Source organism: Pterocles gutturalis, unplaced genomic scaffold (assembly GCF_000699245.1).
Source record: "Pterocles gutturalis isolate BGI_N339 unplaced genomic scaffold, ASM69924v1 scaffold44651, whole genome shotgun sequence".
NCBI classification, from domain to species: domain Eukaryota; kingdom Metazoa; phylum Chordata; class Aves; order Pterocliformes; family Pteroclidae; genus Pterocles; species Pterocles gutturalis.
Genome location: NW_010104606.1, coordinates 1 through 17,963, shown reverse-complemented (window position 1 = coordinate 17,963; position 17,963 = coordinate 1). Strand labels below are relative to the sequence as shown.

At 38.5% G+C, this 17,963-nt stretch overlaps 1 protein-coding gene across 1 annotated transcript in view; it reads left to right on the top strand.

The window, feature by feature from the left end:
- The window catches only part of EP400 (E1A binding protein p400), a 43,805-nt gene extending 27,879 nt beyond the window's left edge, over positions 1 to 15,926 (top strand). Inside the window, exons 30-52 of the mRNA XM_010087119.1 lie at positions 421 to 532; positions 1,086 to 1,229; positions 1,414 to 1,572; positions 1,842 to 1,925; positions 2,523 to 2,654; positions 2,775 to 2,819; positions 2,927 to 3,080; positions 3,502 to 3,743; positions 4,296 to 4,469; positions 5,767 to 5,903; positions 6,458 to 6,514; positions 6,643 to 6,721; positions 7,308 to 7,508; positions 8,581 to 8,626; positions 8,718 to 8,827; positions 9,438 to 9,642; positions 10,152 to 10,315; positions 10,536 to 10,742; positions 11,040 to 11,235; positions 11,835 to 11,965; positions 12,608 to 12,775; positions 13,513 to 13,590; positions 15,415 to 15,926. Coding sequence (XP_010085421.1) covers positions 421 to 532; positions 1,086 to 1,229; positions 1,414 to 1,572; positions 1,842 to 1,925; positions 2,523 to 2,654; positions 2,775 to 2,819; positions 2,927 to 3,080; positions 3,502 to 3,743; positions 4,296 to 4,469; positions 5,767 to 5,903; positions 6,458 to 6,514; positions 6,643 to 6,721; positions 7,308 to 7,508; positions 8,581 to 8,626; positions 8,718 to 8,827; positions 9,438 to 9,642; positions 10,152 to 10,315; positions 10,536 to 10,742; positions 11,040 to 11,235; positions 11,835 to 11,965; positions 12,608 to 12,775; positions 13,513 to 13,590; positions 15,415 to 15,687 — 3,298 coding nt within the window. The 3' untranslated portion in view covers positions 15,688 to 15,926. The remainder of the gene's footprint in view (positions 1 to 420; positions 533 to 1,085; positions 1,230 to 1,413; positions 1,573 to 1,841; positions 1,926 to 2,522; positions 2,655 to 2,774; positions 2,820 to 2,926; positions 3,081 to 3,501; positions 3,744 to 4,295; positions 4,470 to 5,766; positions 5,904 to 6,457; positions 6,515 to 6,642; positions 6,722 to 7,307; positions 7,509 to 8,580; positions 8,627 to 8,717; positions 8,828 to 9,437; positions 9,643 to 10,151; positions 10,316 to 10,535; positions 10,743 to 11,039; positions 11,236 to 11,834; positions 11,966 to 12,607; positions 12,776 to 13,512; positions 13,591 to 15,414) is intronic.
- The last annotated feature ends 2,037 nt before the right edge of the window (positions 15,927 to 17,963 follow it).

Genomic DNA, 17,963 nt, shown 5'->3' with positions numbered 1-17,963 from the left:
ACGTAAGGTTAATTCAGATAGTGCTACTCTGTATGATCTGAAATAAAGTGGAAACAGTGCTGAAAACTTCATCTCACTTCAACAAAAAAGATGCCAGGTTATATGAAAATGTGATCTTTCTTAACACCACATGTAATGAATGAATCATACCTTTGTGGTTTTTATCTGTTAGTTTACACAATTTTTTTTAAATGAGATGTTCTTTGATTTGTTTTTTTTTTTTTAATTACACTAATTGTTAAAGCTTTCAAGTAGAGGTGGTAGTATGTGTTTTGTTCTGGGCCTGTATCAGAGCTACCACAGTTTAAGAGTTCAGCATTACTCTCTAAGGGCAATTTCTCTTTTTGTTTCTGAAAGCTGTTTTGGAAATGACTTATCAGATTTCTGTTCTTTTCTTTTTCCTTTTTTTTTTTTTTTTAGGCTTGTCAGTGGTAATTCTGTAGAAGAGAAGCTTTTGAAAAATGGCACAAAGGACTTGATCAGAGAAGTAGCTGCTCAGGGAAATGACTATTCAATGGCCTTTTTAACACAGGTAATTTAATATTCAAAATAGATTCAAACACCCGTGTTGCAGTGTTTAAAAAATTAAAGCATCTGTGTTGGAGTGTTTAATAACAGTTTAGTAGAGATATGTTTGGACTAGTATTGATAGGTAAGCATATTAGATTTCATGATTTTGTGTGGACTGTAGATGTTAGGGCCACATTCTCTCATATACTCTCCGTCTCCTTTTATTCCATTACTTGCATAGTGATGCACATACATCACCTATGTGACTTAATATTTTCTGATTTCTTGCACCCTGCTGCAAAATTCTGCAGAGCTTCTAAGGATGAAGTTTTCAACAACTTCAAGAATGTGAAATACTTTATTCTACTCTGTAGTCCTACAGGAGAAAGTTACAGAAGAGAAAATGGACAGTTTTCCAGGAATACCAGAAAGAGGTTTCTTTTTCATTTAGTCAGTCCATAGTTTATAAGGTCACTTGAACCTGAGCTAGTTCAAAGTTATATAAAAAAAAAAAAGGTCCTGAAAGCTGAATGTGCTTCTCTCTCTTTTATTTTTTTTTTCTTCTTCTTACCAAGCAAACGATTCAGGAATTGTTTGAGGTTCATTCTCCTATGGAGGATTCTGGATTTAGAGTGAAAGCAGAAGAATTTGTAGTACTTTCTCAAGAGCCATCTCCAGCAGAAAATATTTCACCTAAAGTTGCAAGACCATTCATAGAGGTAATTATTAACACATACATTAAAAATACAGCTGTACAACATTGGTATACTTTCTGGGGACTGTTTCTCTTGCCTCAGCAGAGACTTATTCCAGAAATTTGTTTTGGATTTCAGTGAACTTCTTATGGGGTTTTTTCCATATTTTTGAAGTCTTCATTATTTTTAAAATATGTCTTCCTGAAAGGCCCTCAACAGTATTGAACAAGAGGATGAGGAGTCAAATGACTGTGTGCAAGAAATAGGACCTGAATCAAGCATTGAACCTTTAATCTCTGAGCTCTGCGAGACAAAATACAACGAAGAGCCTTCACAGCTGCAGGAGTTAGTTGCTGTTGTGGATCAGGTATCAGGACTTTCCATGACTATTTGGTTAAAAAGTAATGTTTAGTTCAAGTAGTTCAATTTCTTTGCAGTCTGGCCTTAAAGCAACTTTGTTGTCTATGGGATTGATACTCCCATTAAATGGATGGGAGATGTCTTACAGGCTTAAGATGTTAAGACATCAGTGGGGGAGATTAGTTTTAAGGAGAGCTTTGATACACTGTCCTTCAGTTAATGTTTCTTTTTATTATCCTCAATACTAACTTTTTTTTCCTTGCTACGTTCTCTCAGCTGACTCCAATTGAGAAGTATGCTTTGAATTATTTAGAACTCTTCCACGTCTCGGTTGATGAGAGTGAGCCACGGCTGAATGAGGTAAAACAACGAATCTTACTCTTCTATGTTGTTCTGTCACAGTATGTACAAGCAGGGTTCTGTTTTCAATGTGAAGTGAAAGTTTCACCAATGACGTGGAATATATTGTAAGCACTTCTGTGATTTTCTCTTGCTATACATTATGAATACAAGAATGCCTTACAGAGAGCTTATTAGTTTGGAATTCTCTTGGTTAAAGCAGGTGTCAGTTCTTAAATTCTTTTTTATAAAATGGGAATGACATTCTTCAACACAGCTCAGCAAATATTTGTTGTATTTTAGTGACAGCAGGGGAAAAAAATGTCATTAATTGCACTGAGCATGTTTATTTGGGTAAAGGAGCTGTGTTCTGGTTGTCTTGGTTGTTTAACTGAAATCCTGAGTTTGCTTTATTTTGAGGGTTTAAAGATGCTCACAAGAGACCAAAAACTCTCTTCTAAATGATTGTGAAAGTATCTTTCAAGAAATTGCTATAAGATCTGTGCGCCTGAAAATGTCAAATTTCAAGGAGTTTGTCCATAAAAAACACAAATTTATACCTTTTAATGCAGTGTCTGTTACTGCATAAAGCTTATAAGGAGTCTGACTTTCATCTAGATGGAGTTGAAAACTGCAAAGAAAGCATGGGAAGTCCAGCATATGAAGCAGTTAAAGGAAAAAGAGCAAAAAATGCTTTGGGAGGATGAAGAGGAACTTCTAACCTACACTCGGGAGGATGCATACAACAAAGTAATTCCTGATTAGCCCTGTTTTTCGTAATAGTATACTTCCTAACAGTTATTCTGAGAATACCTTTTGCTTCAGGGTTCAGTTGGATCATTTGAATTGTATTCTCTTTTTGCTGCGTAGGAATACGTCTATGAAGGTCCAGATGGACAAACTGAAATAATGCCAGTAAGTAAAAACAACACCAGGCAGCCTAAACAGACTTTTTCTTTTTTCAAACACAAACATCAGTGAAGAGTTTATATTGCAGTAACTGCAAATTTTGTTCTGTGTAGCTTTGGACTCCTCCCACTCCACCTCAGGATGACAATGATATCTACATAGATTCTGTTATGTGCCTGATGTATGATACCACCCCTATTCCAGAATCAAAATTACCTCCAGTATATGTCAGGAAGGAACGTAAACGACACAAAACAGATCCATCTGGTAGGTGTTTGTTCAAAACTGTTCTGAGATTTATTGCTGAAAGTTAAAAAAATCAGAAGATTTTTCATACCTCCTGCATATCTGGCCCAGTAGAGATGAAATTTACAGGTCTGAAGAGATGAAAATCTTTGTCTCACTGTGGTCCTGAAGCAATAGAATCATCGAAAGCCTCAGTTCTTACAGTGTGTCTTTCTATGTAGACATGTCGGTGTTTTTAAAGGACAGTTTTAGAAAACAAGCATTGTACTATGTGTTAGGACAAGGCTGATCTTTATACCAGGCTCTGCTCAGTTACTAACAGAATGTTTTTAAGAGGCAGTGGGGAATACTCTATACACAGGAGCATTTTGCAGCTATAAGTAGCAGAGAAATCAAAGAATGGTAGTAACTGTTTGACAATAATGTGGGGTTTTCGTCTTAGCTGCAGGTCGGAAGAAGAAGCAACGTCATGGAGAGACAGTTATTCCACCTCGTTCACTTTTTGATCGAGCAACTCCAGGAATGTTGAAAATGCGCAGAGAGGGCAAAGAGCAAAAGAAAAACATCTTGTTGAAACAACAAACGCAGTTTGCAAAACCTTTGCCGACTCTTGTCAAACCGGCTACCGAGGCCGGACAAGATAATCCAGAGTGGTTGATCAGCGAAGACTGGGCACTTCTGCAGGTCAGATGATACCTGCACTTTCTGCTGTTATGATTTATTATATTTTTGCTTCTAATTTCTGAAATGGCTCTTTCTGCACTTTATCTCTTCAAGGTTATTTCTAATTCTTAATGGTGAGTTTGGCATTTTGCTGACATAACTCAGAGCAGATTGCCTATAATTTGTGTTCCTCTAAGGACAAATTAAAGGTTAAACTACAAAATGCATGATTAAGTCCTATTTTTGTTGTAGAGAGCACTTACTATGATATTCCAGATTAGTTGTGCTGGTTGGGCATCGGGTAACGCAGCTAAGATTCTCCCTGCCTTTGAGAAGAGAGCAGCACTTGAACGGCAGCTCTCTGTTCCTCTTAAACCAATCTCCAGGTGTTTTCTTGCACATCAGTCTGCCTAATAACATTTTATGCTTATTTATTCTCTGTGAATGTAAGTGAACCCGTAGCCTGAGCCCCGAGCTATCTGTATCATTGTAGTAATGGTGTGTGGACACATGCAGATAAGGGTAGGTTTGGAAGATTGGAATGATTTGTTTTTGTGCCTTTATCTGTTGTAGGCAGTGAAGCAGCTGCTGGAGCTTCCTTTAAATCTTGCTGTTGTATCACCAGCACACACTCCCAATTGGGACCTTGTTAGTGATGTTGTTAACTCATGCAGCAGAGTCTATCGCTCACCAAAACAATGCCGAAACAGATACGAAAATGTCATTATTCCAAGGGAGGAAGGAAAGGTGAGTTTACATAGAATGATGCGTCTTTTTTACATTAAGTTTGTAGAATTTTTTTTCCTTATCTCCATAAACACTTGTTTTTTGTTAAATGTTTCAACAGTGTAAATAAATAAAGTTTAAAAGATTATAAAATTATCCTCATCAGGATTTCCACTTATTTTATGTGATTTCTTTGAAAAGAAAAAGCACCTGAACAAAATCTTCCACAAAAGATCATCTAACTTTCCTTCTTATTTTACAGCTAATGTACGAAGCTAATCCTAAAAAGAAGACAAAAAGTATTTATAAGGTGTGCATTGGTATTCTTTCAAAATCAAATCTAGACACTGTGGTATTTAGCAGCACTGGAGGTGGGCAGATAATTCATATGAGATCCATGTTGAGTGTTACTTGAGTTCTGAAACATTCATTAAAATTCCAAATTTATTTTTCCTTTCTTTGTTGGTACAGTGGACTGACACCAGACTTCAGCTTTTGGATTTGATAGATAAATTTTAAATCATGCAAGAAGTTTGTGATTTCACTTAAACTGTAGTGGGTATTTTTCCATCTGACAACCACCATGTAATTTATCCTGATTATTATGATGGTACTTAAGATCTGTAAGAATGTACTACATGCTAGAGTCTAAGTGGATTACAAATACATAGTGAATTTAATGCTTGAAGCACCTTTTAGTAAATGAAGATGATAGTATTCTACAGAAACAAAAGTAAATTCCATGATTATAAACAACTTCTTCCAAACCATACAGCAGTTTAGTGACAGAACTGGGTAGAGAATCTAGAACTTCTGACTGTAGTCCCATTCTCTGACTAATAAGCAGGTTTGTCCCTGACTGGCAGTTTCGACTTAGGAGAAGCCAAATGCTAGGATGGCATGGTGTGCTGGATGTTAACATAGCTTTGTTGGGAGAGCAGTGCAGTGATGGTTGGTTTATATTATGTGTGCGCTATGCATAACTATAAACTAATGGGCTCTTGGTTTGAGTATTGAATTAAACTTGCAAAATCTAAACTAAAGCAAAGATTCTTTTTCAAATTAGTTTGCCATTTTGTATGTCCCCAAGTGCGACCAGTGTGACCGTGAGAACTGCTCCTTATTTTGCTCTTTCTTTATATATTTCCCATAGAGTTTTGTGTAACAGTAAGTTATCAGTGACACGAGGCAGAAACCAGTCTGTGATAGATTTGTTGGAGTATGTTTTTAAATAATCTACAAGTGCACCATGTGTTTATACATAGGCAAAACGCCATATGTGTTCGCAATTGAAAGTCGGTTTGTTTTAATTTTTTAGACTAAAAACAGTCGCCCACTTCGTACCAATCAGATCTATGCCCAGGATGAGGGTGCCACCCACACACAACTTTATACTAGTCATTTTGAGATGATGAAAATGATTGCAGGGAAAAGAAGTCCACCTATCAAACCTCTGTAAGTTTAACTGGGTTTATTTGATGTCCTTGTCACCACAGATCTCCTGGAAGCTGTGTTCTGAATTTCTCTTGCAACCGATAGTTATTTTATACTGTTTCAAACTGCTGTTTTGGTTCTCTGTTCTTGATCTCTTTCCTTGCATCCTGGCCTTCTGTTGCTGGAACACCTTCATATTTCATGTGCTTGTGTTAGATCTTACTCATTGCATGAATTTGTTTTGCATGATTAAGAGCAGAAGAGCATTCAGGTTTTTTTTAAATGTACTTTATAAACTACACTTCCCGTTTGCCTGAATTGTAAATATTTTGATGTCTATGCCATTTAGTAGGACATTGTTTTCTATGTGTATTCCTGCAGTAACTTTTTCTGTATTCATTTAATATTTACTCCGAGTCTTTCTTAAAATGTTTGTCTGTATGCAGGCTCCAGTACTGGTGGGAGTATCATGAAAACTTCACCAAAACTCCAGTGTCATCCACAAAAACATGTGAGATTAAATATTGTTTCTAAGTTTTTTCTATCTCCAGTAATACAGTTTTGCTGAATTTCAGACTTGGCATGAATCCTTTCCAGAAGAATCCAAAACATGCATCAGTGCTTGCGGAAAGGTGGGCACTCTCTGTCTTAAATGAGTTATGAATTGCATACAAGTACTTTCTTTTTTTTAATTTTTTTTTTTTAACTTGCAGTTCTTTATTTTTAATTATTGTGTGCTTTGTCTTATCATTGTTTCTAGTGGAATCAGCTATGATAAGCCACTTCCTCCAATTCAAGTTGCATCCCTCCGAGCAGAACGTATTGCAAAAGAGAAAAAGGTACCGTCATCCATCTCAGCTATACATATGACTGCAATAATTAAAAAAACTAGTCAAGTAGCAGAGTAAAGCTGCCTCCTGGGAGAAGTTTAGCGGTACAGTGGATGTTATGGGCAGCTGCAAACTGTTCAGTTACTAGGATTTAGATATCCAAGGTGCAAAGTGGGACCTTTCCTTGGGCCTATATGTCACACTCATACTCGTGGTTTAGAAGCATCTTATTGGAAAACATACTAAAAGCATGTAAAGATCTTGTTTTGTTCTTGGCCATTCTGTAGCCTCCTTTCTTATGTTATTCAGAAAGAGGTATTTGTCCTTGCTTGTTTGGTGGTAAATAGCTTGTTGTGCTACGCTCTGAGCCATATAACCATGAATATAGCTTATAGATTGAAACCAGTCAGGTCCTATAACTTGGAGTTAGTTGCAGTGTAGACAGATTTGTATGCTGTGTCTGCACACACACATATGTGTATTACATGCTTAGAATGAAAGGATTTTTATTTGTTGTTTTGTTTTTTAAAATACACATCCTGATTGTTACATGCACTGTTTTGAAGACCGTGAAGCTCACACTTTGATTTCCTAGGCTTTGGCTGAACAGCAGAGGGCACAGCAGCAGACAGGTCCACAGCCTCAGCAGCAGCAAGCTGGCCAGCAGCAAGCTCAGCAACCAGCTGTACAGCAAGCGCAAGCCCAGCCTCAGCCGCAGGCTCAGGCACAGGTAGTTCAGCAGCAACAGGCAGTAGTGCAGACTGCAGTAACTACTGTGGCCAACACGGCAGTATTGGTAAGAAAGGGAGGGCTTGGTACCTCTGTAGTAACCTCAGTTCTTCTGTGTGTACCCTATTTGCGTGTTTTACTTTCTCTGGAAAGCGAGAATTTTAGGTCAGTGTAGTGACATAAAAACTCTTTCTTTCTTTCTTTCTTTTTTTTTCCAAGTATGCTGGGTATCTTCTTTTTTGCTCATTTATTAAGACTGTGTTAGTATCATTATAGCAATAGGTCTTGGCATTTTGAGGTGGAAGAACAGGAAGAACACCATATTCTTTGGAAAGATTTTTTGCCTTTTTCAGTTCAGATTTTAATTTAATTTTACCAAGTCTGAGCAAATACATTTACACACCCACTGAACAGTGTTATACAGAGAACTTGGACAATAAAGAGAATGTAGCTGTAAGAGCTACTCTGTTAAAGTAGCTTAAAAACCAAAACTTTATTAACCTTTGCAAGGCAAGTGGAACGTTGCATCCTGCAGCACCTGTCATGGTTGTTTTATTGCAAATCTGTGCAAAGCTTTCATGGCTTCCTTAAATCTAGAGTCTGTTTTAATGAGTCTGATGACAGGTCTGGGGCTTTTGTTTTTAAAGCCAATCCAGTTTGCATACTAATGTGTACAGGCAGTGGTGATCTTATTTTGCTTGTTGAAGGGCAAGAATACTACAGCTTTTACAGAAAGAGACAGAGGATGGATTCTGACCTATAAGTATTGCTGTGTATCTCCTGCTTAGTGATGTTCATTGTAAGTGCTTGTCTGTGGTGCGCCAGAGTAATATGTTGCTCCTTTCTTCTGCTAACAAGGTTGTCAAATGTCCAGTATTTACGAAACATTTGACTGATCTCCAGTTGCTCATTAGAATGAGCTCTCCATGCTCATTCATGTCAGAATCCTAATATACACATCAGTTGTTGATATGTAAAACGAATGAACAACTGCAGAGGTATCTGTGCATTTTATTGCATTTTTCTTATTTTGTCACTTCTGGAATACAGCATTATGATAAACAACATAGTAGCATAAGAGCTATATTCAGTTTTCTTTTACTCTTTCTGAACTGTTACCTCAATTGTCTTCTAAATAGGCGGGCACAATCAAAACAGCAGTTACGGGGACAAGTATACAGACTGGTAAGAAGACTTTATAATTAGGCATTGGAGATGATAGGACATTCAGATTTTCATTTTTAGAATCTCACATTTGATCCTGGCTTGCTTTCAGCTACAGTGAGTGGAAATGTCATAGTGAATACCGTTGCTGGAGTCCCTGCTGCTACCTTTCAGCCCATCAATAAGCGTCTGGCTTCACCTGTTATACCTGGAACACTGACTGTGAGTAGATCACATCACTAGTTGTGTCCCTGGACTGATCTTGATTGCATGTTCTATCAGTGTATCTGTTTTATTTTTTAGCTTTCCATGTTATCAGAAACTCTGCTTCTTGCAAATTTCACATGCATTACGTGATTCTGCATCAAACCCATTGCCCTTACCAAAATATCAGAACACGCTGTCACAGTTTATCAGAAAAAGGTGCCCAATAGATACTACTGTGAAAAAGTCAGTAGACGAGTGCTGTCGTAGGCAATGTATTATGTCATTAGCAATTCCAGCCTATAACTGTTCTGCACTTTGTTAATTATGATCTTTATTTTAATGGTTTAAGACCATGGAAGATAAAGCAAAAAATTGAAAAGTAGTAAAATCAAATTTCTGTAATGTAGTTAAGGGTTTGGTGATCAGCCTGTTTGAAAAAGATTTAACCAGATGCTGATTATGAGACATATCCGAACAGATAGATGTGTTAGAAAGATTTAGACCTTCTTTGTTTTTGCAATGCTTTTGCATTTTTGATGTTTGTTGGTAAGATTGTATAGTCCATATCCATAGCTTTGTATGAGGTGTGGAAACTCTGAGAAATAACAACAGTGTTCCTTTTCAGACTTCAGGAGGCACTGCAACTGCACAAGTGGTACATACCCAGCAACGAACTGCGGCAGCACCTGCTGCTTCCACAGAATTGGTGACCATAGCATCTACGCAAGGAGTTCGTGCAGTAACATCAGTGACAGCATCAGCAGTAGTAACGACAAACTTAACACCTGTGCAGACCCAGACGAGATCTTTGGTGACTCAAGTTACACCAGGTAATACTCGTGTGTTTAGGGATTTTTTCCAAGGGTACATAAGGGGCCCCCAGAATTTGTGTAAGTTGCTTGACGCCATAGCCCCACAATATTGAAAATCTGGCTTTGTTGGCAGCACAGTTAAACAGTGCTATGATTTTTAACTTGCTTTATTGCTGGTGCTCAGATTACATTTTCCTCCAGTATTTCTGGATAAAGTGTTGCAGCAGAGAGCTGCTTAGGCCATAGGCATTACAATTAAAAAAGATTATTAATAATCTAGTAGTAACGTATTAGAATTGACTGTCTTGACTAAAAAACCACTGTGAAGAAAGGAGCAGATATTTTATTATTTACTCTGCTTTTACATCATGTTTATGCTAACGTGTTGTTACTTGTAGTTAGTCCACACACTGTGCTGGAGCAGAAAAATTGAAATTAACAGCTTGGCTTTTCAGTTGAAATCAATGAATTAAACTGAATATTGAAAATCTTTTCTTTAGAGCATTTTGGTTTTTCTTTATTCACAGCTACACCAACAGTCCAGCTGTCTGGCAAAACAATCACCCCCGCTCACTTCCAGCTTCTGAGGCAACAGCAGCAGCAGGCTGCTCAGGTGCAGGTCCCACAGATTCAAGCTCAGGCACAAGCCCAGTCTCCAGCTCAAATAAAAACAGTAGGGAAACTGTCACAGGTGAGGAAATGCTTCTGAAGTAACATGGCATGTTACTCTCATTGTTATTCTAAGCATCATTAGTAGTGTTTTGTATCCTGTTTTCTTGGCTAGAATGAAATACAGCTCGCTCTGAAATTTGATTCTACTAAGATTTCATGAAGGCACTGAGCCTGACAACCGTTTCAGTCATTCAGTCGTGTAAAAGATTAGAAATGATGGAAGTGTTTGATTTTTGCAGGAGCAGCTGATCAAGTTGCAGAAGCAGAAACTGCAACTTCCCCAGCAGCAGGCAGCACAGCAAACACAGCAAGGGGCACAACAGCAAACAGCACAAGTACAAGTGCAACAGCAACAGCAAACGCAGCAACTCACTGCTGTTACAGCACCTCGTCCTGGCGCGGTTCTCACAGGCACTACTGTGACAAACCTGCAAGTTGCTCGTCTTGTAAGTTGTCTTGGACTTTGCAAAAACAGTCCTAAACACCTTATTCTCTTTACTGGTTTAAATGAACTGGATACTGGTCATTCAAGCACACAAGTGCCCTTTGCATTACTTAGTGCAAACAGCTGTAACGTAAATAGCTTTAAATTGCACTTACCCACTGATAGCATCTCTGAAGTGTATTACTGTAAAGGAGCAGTTATATTTAGAAACATTTACAACTATCACTTTATAAAGACCTGTTATATGCAGCAAATATTTTTTGTGCCGGTACAATAATCTTCATTCCTTACTGCTTAGACTCGTGTTCCTGCTTCCCAGCTTCAAGCACAAGGACAGATCCAGGCCCAAACTCCGCAAGCAGCACAGGTTGCTTTGGCAAAGCCTCCAGTGGTGTCTGTTCCCGCTGCTGTTGTGTCATCTGCAGGAGTCACTACACTCCCTGTTACTGTTGCAGGCATTAGTGTTGCTATTGGGCAGCCACAGAAAGCAGCAGGTATGTCAACAGACTGGCTAAAACAGAATAAAAGTTTAAATCCCAGTTTTTTAAAGGTAGGATATTTCAAATAATGTCTTCTGTGGGACACTGTCTTTTTAAAAACTAAAGTGATATTGTTGAATTGTTTCAAAAATGAGTAAACAGAATTGTACTTATCCCATGTAATCTGGAGGTTAGCATGACTCTTTAGCCAGATATAATTTTTTTAAAAAATCTGCACATTAGAGTAGGCGAGCAGATATAGCTTTAAAAAGAAAGACATAATAATTTCTTCTTTTTTTTAATGCAAAATGGAAATAGGAAAACTTGTATTTCATAACTGTCTCCTGTACTGTGGACAGAAATTTTTGTGTACGAGGCTTATCATTAGAACACAAAGTTAGCTTACTCATGCCCTTAGATAATAGAAGATTTTTTCTCTCCACTGACAAAATCATACATCTTATTCCCATTAAAATCAGTGGGTTATTAGTGCTCAAAGCTATGCAGATGTGTAAGTCTATAAAAAGCACAATCTGTGTTTGCAAGCTGTGATTACTGGAACAAAGCAGTAAAATGAAGACTCTTACATTTGTAATTATTTTTGAAATTTTCAGGAGGCCAGACGGTAGTTGCACAGCCACTGCATGTCCAGCAGCTTCTAAAACTCAAGCATCATCAAGCAGCACAGCAACAGAAAGCTATCCAGCCTCAAGTTGCACAGGGTCAAGCTACTGTGCAGCAAAAGGTACTTCTTGTTTGCTTTCCCATTGGGTTGTGTAATGCCTCTGTGGTTGTAAAGCTCCAGCTCTGAATTAGGAGGACACTCCTAGAGAGTCAGTCAGTATCTCTAGGGGTGGATCTTAAGTATATGTAGGGAGAATGGTTTCTCATGTGCCTAGTCAGGTGCTTAATAATTCTTTTCAATAAGATGTTGTTTGCTGTGATTTCTCATCTCCCAAACTGGGTTTTCTTTTTCAAGTAACAAAGATTAAGATTCCATTAGTCACTTCTAATATAACTAAATGTGGAAAATTCCCAAAGATTTTCAGTGTTTACAGTATAATTTGGGGAAAATATACTTTTTCCTGAAATGTGATGTTCTCACGGGCTTTGCTGTCAATCAGCCACCAATCTGGTTTTTTGGAAGTGCATTATCTTACGAAGTGTGCGTGTATGTAAGAGAGAACCTTTTCAGTAAATAACTGTAAGTGATTCACAATATTTGTATAAGTGCACGAAAGCTTTCACCTAGTGCTCATTTTGCTATTATTAACCCTGGGAGTGTTTAGTTTCAGTAAATAAATGTAATTAATCTTCTTAGCTACATACCTATTCTTTAAAATACACATATTTTGTAGTCATTGATGTTTTTTTTTCTCTTGTGCAGATAAATGCTCAACAGGTTACAGTGCAAACCCAACAGCAGACTTCACAGCAACAAAAAGTGACGTATACTACACAGCCTGCCATTAAAACACAGTTCTTAACAACTCCAATTTCCCAAACCCAGAAACCAGGTGGAACCCAGCAAGTGCAGGCCCAGATTCAGGTACGGGTAACACAGGTTTACACCTTTAAACTCTATGGTGACTGGAGAATTGTGAAGATGACAGGTGATGTAGCATTTTAGCACCCACTCATGTTAATTCTAGTCACACATTTGTTTAAATTGACTTTATAATAAAATTTGTTGGCGCTGAATATGCGGCCTTGTAGCAGGTCAGAGGAACTATCTAAGCCATAAGTTCACTTTCCCTCTTTGAAAGAAATAAATTGTCACTCCTTTTTGTTAAGCAAGGAATTCAGTACTGTATTTACTAAGGGAAGTTCAGACAGAGTTCTTCCTGTTTTCTGATGCTGCCTCCCAGTCTAACCTATGGCAGCCAAGAGTAGCTGGCCATTACCTTCTTTTCTGCATAACTGGATCAGTCCAACAAGGAAGGCGGTTAGGAATTGGAAGCCTTACTCTTTGAAAAGTATTTCTAAGATAATGTAGCCCATTGGAACATCTGTGCTTTCTTCAGTTTTATATATAGTTAGGAGGAAGCAAGGATGTTGCAGTTAAAACTGAAAATACAACTTTTCGTCTTCGCCTCCTAGCTACGTTTTTCAATACACTGATCTAAAAAGTTTATTTTTACAGAAGTTCAGTATCACTGAGAATGCCAAGCTGAAACTTATCATGAACAGCACTTTGGAAAGGTTTTTTCACTTGGTAGCAGTTTTGATAGGTATGATGTTTTGCTGCTATTAGCATTTTTTTATTTTGACCAAACCTTTCTTTCACTACAGGTTGCAAAACTTCCACAAGTGGTCCAGCAGCAGGCTGCTGTTGCCAACATTCAGCAGATGGTTTCAGTTTCCCAACAGGTAGGTTTTGCGCTTTTCAAATATAGCACTAGAAACATGATCCTACTGAAAACTCATTTATTTGGAATGTGTATTTTTCACCTTATATATGGCATAGGCAGTATTTTTGAAGGATATAGCAAGTTCTCTTCTATAAAAATGAGTCATGTGAATACTGACTCAGCTGCTCTGAGTCTAAAACTTTGGTAGATGGAGCAGTGTTTATTCATCACTGTAGATAAGCTGCAAAATAGATTTTGAAAAATGTTTTCTTGAGCTGAAAGAACTTCTTAAAATTAGTTCCTTGTGATGTATAGTCAAGATAGCAAATAATTGAACTAATGAGCACCATCTCAGTTTGTTCTACAAAAATTGGGACAAATTAAGGGCTACAAGTTGGTTTGTTCCAGTTCATAAAGCTGTGCCAAGTGCTTTGTAAAAGTCAGAATGGTGTGGTATCTGTTCTGAATGTGGTATGACAACAGACAGGACCAGGGCAAGAGAAGGTCAGACAGTTTGGTTTCTCCTCCCCTAACTACCAGGCAGTTTATTTAACACTGCTTAGAACAATGTCATTCAGACCATTAGCAACAGGCATAACTTACGCGGCTGATTGGCAGGAGTGATTGAACTTTGGACGGTGGGTGAAGTTATTGCCTTCGAAGCACAAAAGTCTGAGCCAGTCAGCTCTTAATCTGTCACAGTTTATAGTGCAGTGTTTTACTGCAGAATAAAATCTGTGACTGTTTATCTTAAAATGATGATAAAGTGGTGTAAGCTGACTGATAACCACCTCCGATGTGAATGCTTCAAGGGCAAGGTAGACAGCAGGGAGTAGAAACCTCATCAGTCAGCACAAGTTGAGTTGTCCTCTGTAGTCAGTAAGAGCTCCTAGGTAATTTTTCAAGCGATATTAACAGCTAGATTTTCAAAAGTCATTGATGTTGGCGTAACTCTGGGACTGCTGATGGCCATGGTAAAAAGACAAATAAACAGCTTCCCTTCCACACACTCCAGTGACATCAGTGGCAGTAGGATTAGGCCATGCTTAGTATTTTTAAAATTGCAGTCTTCATGCGTATGTGGCATTCTTTTTATCTGCATTCTCAGTGCTTCCCAGTGGATTCTTCTTGGATTGGTCAGGAGTTAACTTCCCCTGGAGAAGCCCTTGCAGATTCATTTGGCTTCTGTGTCTGACAAAGGCAGCTGAAGTTGTTCAGTTTTCATTACCTTGTCCTCTGAACAAGGAGAAGTTGAATTTATTCTCCTTTGCTCTGGGTAGATCTATGAAAACTTCGATTTTGGGAATTCTACCCTAAATTGTCAGTAGGGACTGGCAGCTGTAGTCTGGAAGGGTAATGTCAGAGGCTGGTAGGAAGCCTCAGTGGCTGTATTTATTGTCACAATATGGGTGCAGAGTTGGTGTTTTAACCTCCCTGATCATCTATCTCTCTGTGCTTTTTCCTGTTCCTTCACTTCTGCTTCTGCAGTACGGGAATTTTTTCTATGTATCTAATGGAGTTATTTTACCTTCCATCTATCTTCTATAAAGGGTTTGGGGAAAAGTCCTTTGACTTATACTGCAGAGATCTGAGTTACAGGCATCTTGGCACTTAGTTCTGATTTATAAGATTCTAGAAAAATGACAGAATGGTGTTTCTTGGTGAAACCACAGAGCCTGTGTTCCCAGAATCCCTCCCAGCCTTCCTACTTTGTCCAAGATGCTTGTGAATCAAGAGAGCAGATGCTTATATGAGATGCCTTCTGTAGAGCAGAAATGTAATGAATGCTCAGTTTATTGCCAGACTGTTCTTTTGTTAACTGCCTTGTCGTCCTAATGTCTAGGTACAAGCTCAACCTCAAACCGTGACGCTTTCTCAGACGACAGCAGGTCAACAGCAGGTTCAGGTGATTCCTGCAACAACTGCTACTGCTCAGGTCGTCCAGCAGAAGCTGATACAACAGCAAGTCGTGACAACAGCATCTCCCCAGATTCAGGCTCCAGGTGTACAGAATCCAGCCCAGACACCAGCAACATCTGAAGCCCAGAATCAGCAAGCAAAAGTACAAATGAGGACACCTACTGTCAGATTAAAGGCCCCTACTAAACCAAGTTGAACTAATGATCAAAATGCAATAACAGCAAAACACAGCATTTCTTCTTTGCTTAGCCAAGTGAGAAGCTACTTCAAACACCCAAATGAAGACAAGCCACTCTATTTTATTTTTTTTTTTAGCAGAAGGTTTTTTGCTGGTGAACATCTAACCGTGGGAACTCTCATATAACTTCATCCTGTTAGCAGCCGTTTAGCACTCAAAATTTGTACAAGATGCATTCTGCCGGTGTTCTCTGTGCTCATTCAAACCAGATAAAGCAAACATTACATGTGTTTAAATTCTGCCCAGCTTCACAAAAGTAAAATAGTAATATGCCATAAATGTCAGTAAAATTCATCCTTGTTGGCATACCACAGACTGCCCATGGGAATATGCAGTACTTTGCTATAGTTTGGATGTGCACTTAATATCTGTGGTGAAGCCATTCAACGAACCAAGTGTGGCTAATATAGCAAAGCATTTTCCACCTGTATAAAAGCTGCGTGTTACTCTCACTTGAGGTAAATACCTCTGGAAGATCTAACATTTTTTAAGTGCTCCCTGCAAAGTTTAGCCAATAAATGTGAAAACCTGTAAGTATATGTAATTAAAAAGGAAAAAAAGTTTCATTCTCCATTTTTGTATGTCTTTTAAAATGTTTGTTAGTAGTTTTGTGTACAGTTTACTGAATCACCCAACCTGTGCGCTCATTCTCATATTACACTTTAAGATAATGGATATTTTAGGCATGAACTGAGTAAATACTGTGTTGATAGTAGATGTGTATTAAAGTGTAGCCCTCTTTTTTTTTTTTTTTTTTTGTAAAAGAATTGTTTGGTGGATACAGCTACACAAATAATCCATAGCTGTTTCTCATGGGACTTCAGGCAAAGAAGCTCTCTAGCTGATAAAATGTAATCTCTCAGTTTCATTCTGCTCTTTGCAACATGTTTAAATGTTCAGTACTTTCTACTCAGCTTTCAGCTTGGGGGGTGGGGGGCTGGGGGAAGGGGAGAGTAGTGAAATTAAATCTAAGACTTAATTCTTCAACTGTGTAAAGAGTAAGATCTAACTTTTGTACTATTCTTTTACTAAAGCTAATGATGAATGTATCTTCAGGTGGGTATTTTGGATGTGAATAGAGCGTGGCCTCTTCCTCCAAATCAGTTTGCCTTATTGCTATGGAAAAAAAAAAAAAATCCAAGCAAAAAGCTGCATAGAACTGTGGCGTTTTTCTTTACTTTTCTTGCATAAAATGGAAAACAGACTGTTTGCAAACAGCACTGAGTGAGGAATCAAAAAGCTCTTGGTGGCTTGAATGGATTTATTTTACTTTGGCCATAAAACTGCATGATGTCTAAAATTCAGGCAAAATGTTAACATTCCTTTTTTGAGATGGTTTTAAAATTATTTTTCCATTCTGGGATCTTTTTACTCTTTAGGAGGGGAGCCTATTTAAAGGCAAGGAAAGCATCTCTCTTGTGTGTACCTCTGTATGTACACACCTACCCAAATGGCTTAAACAAGAAAGAATACCCAGTCAGCTCCTCTGTTTTAAGTAGCATAGTTACAGCCCCTTCTGTTAAGATCACAAATGTAAATGCTGGGTCAGGCACCGTTCGTGATTTTTTTTTTTTTTAAATTTTTTACCTCTTTTCTCCTGTATCTTCTTTTTCTTGGACCCTCAGGTCTGCAAATCGGGGGGCATTATGGGTTTTTTTAAGCTGTTTGTGCATGCAGGAGCGTTCCCTGACCCTGCCATTGCCTGGACTCTGTTACTAGCCCTGGAGCTGGCAGCAGAATAGTTGAAAATTTGAAGGAAATGCAATGGTAAGGGATAACTGACACTGTGTACAGTGTAGTGTTGCTCAAACAAAAATATCGCTTAGTTAGCCCCAGTTTTACGTGTTTAGCTCCTATGATGTGCGTGAAAGCCGTTCGACAGCGGCGAGGCTGGTGTCATTGTGCTGGTCTGATGTGGTGTCTAACGAGCCAGTTGTTTCTTGTTTAGGTCAGTTAATGAAGATCACCTCTTTTTTCTTCCTCCTTTTTTTTTTCCTTTTGATGTATCTTTCTCCCAGGAGTGTGTTAGGAACTCCACCTGTAAATAACTTCTGAACACGAGCGTTTGTATTGCCCCGGTAGGCCCGTAGCGCTGTATCTACCTGAAGCTGGAATAAACTGTACATTTTCCTAACGCCTGGCCCTGCCTTCTTTACGCGCGGGGAGCGGGGGGCCGCCGCCCAGGGGAGGGGGGACGGGGCCGGTTTGTCCTCAAAGATCCGATTTTCGCGTTG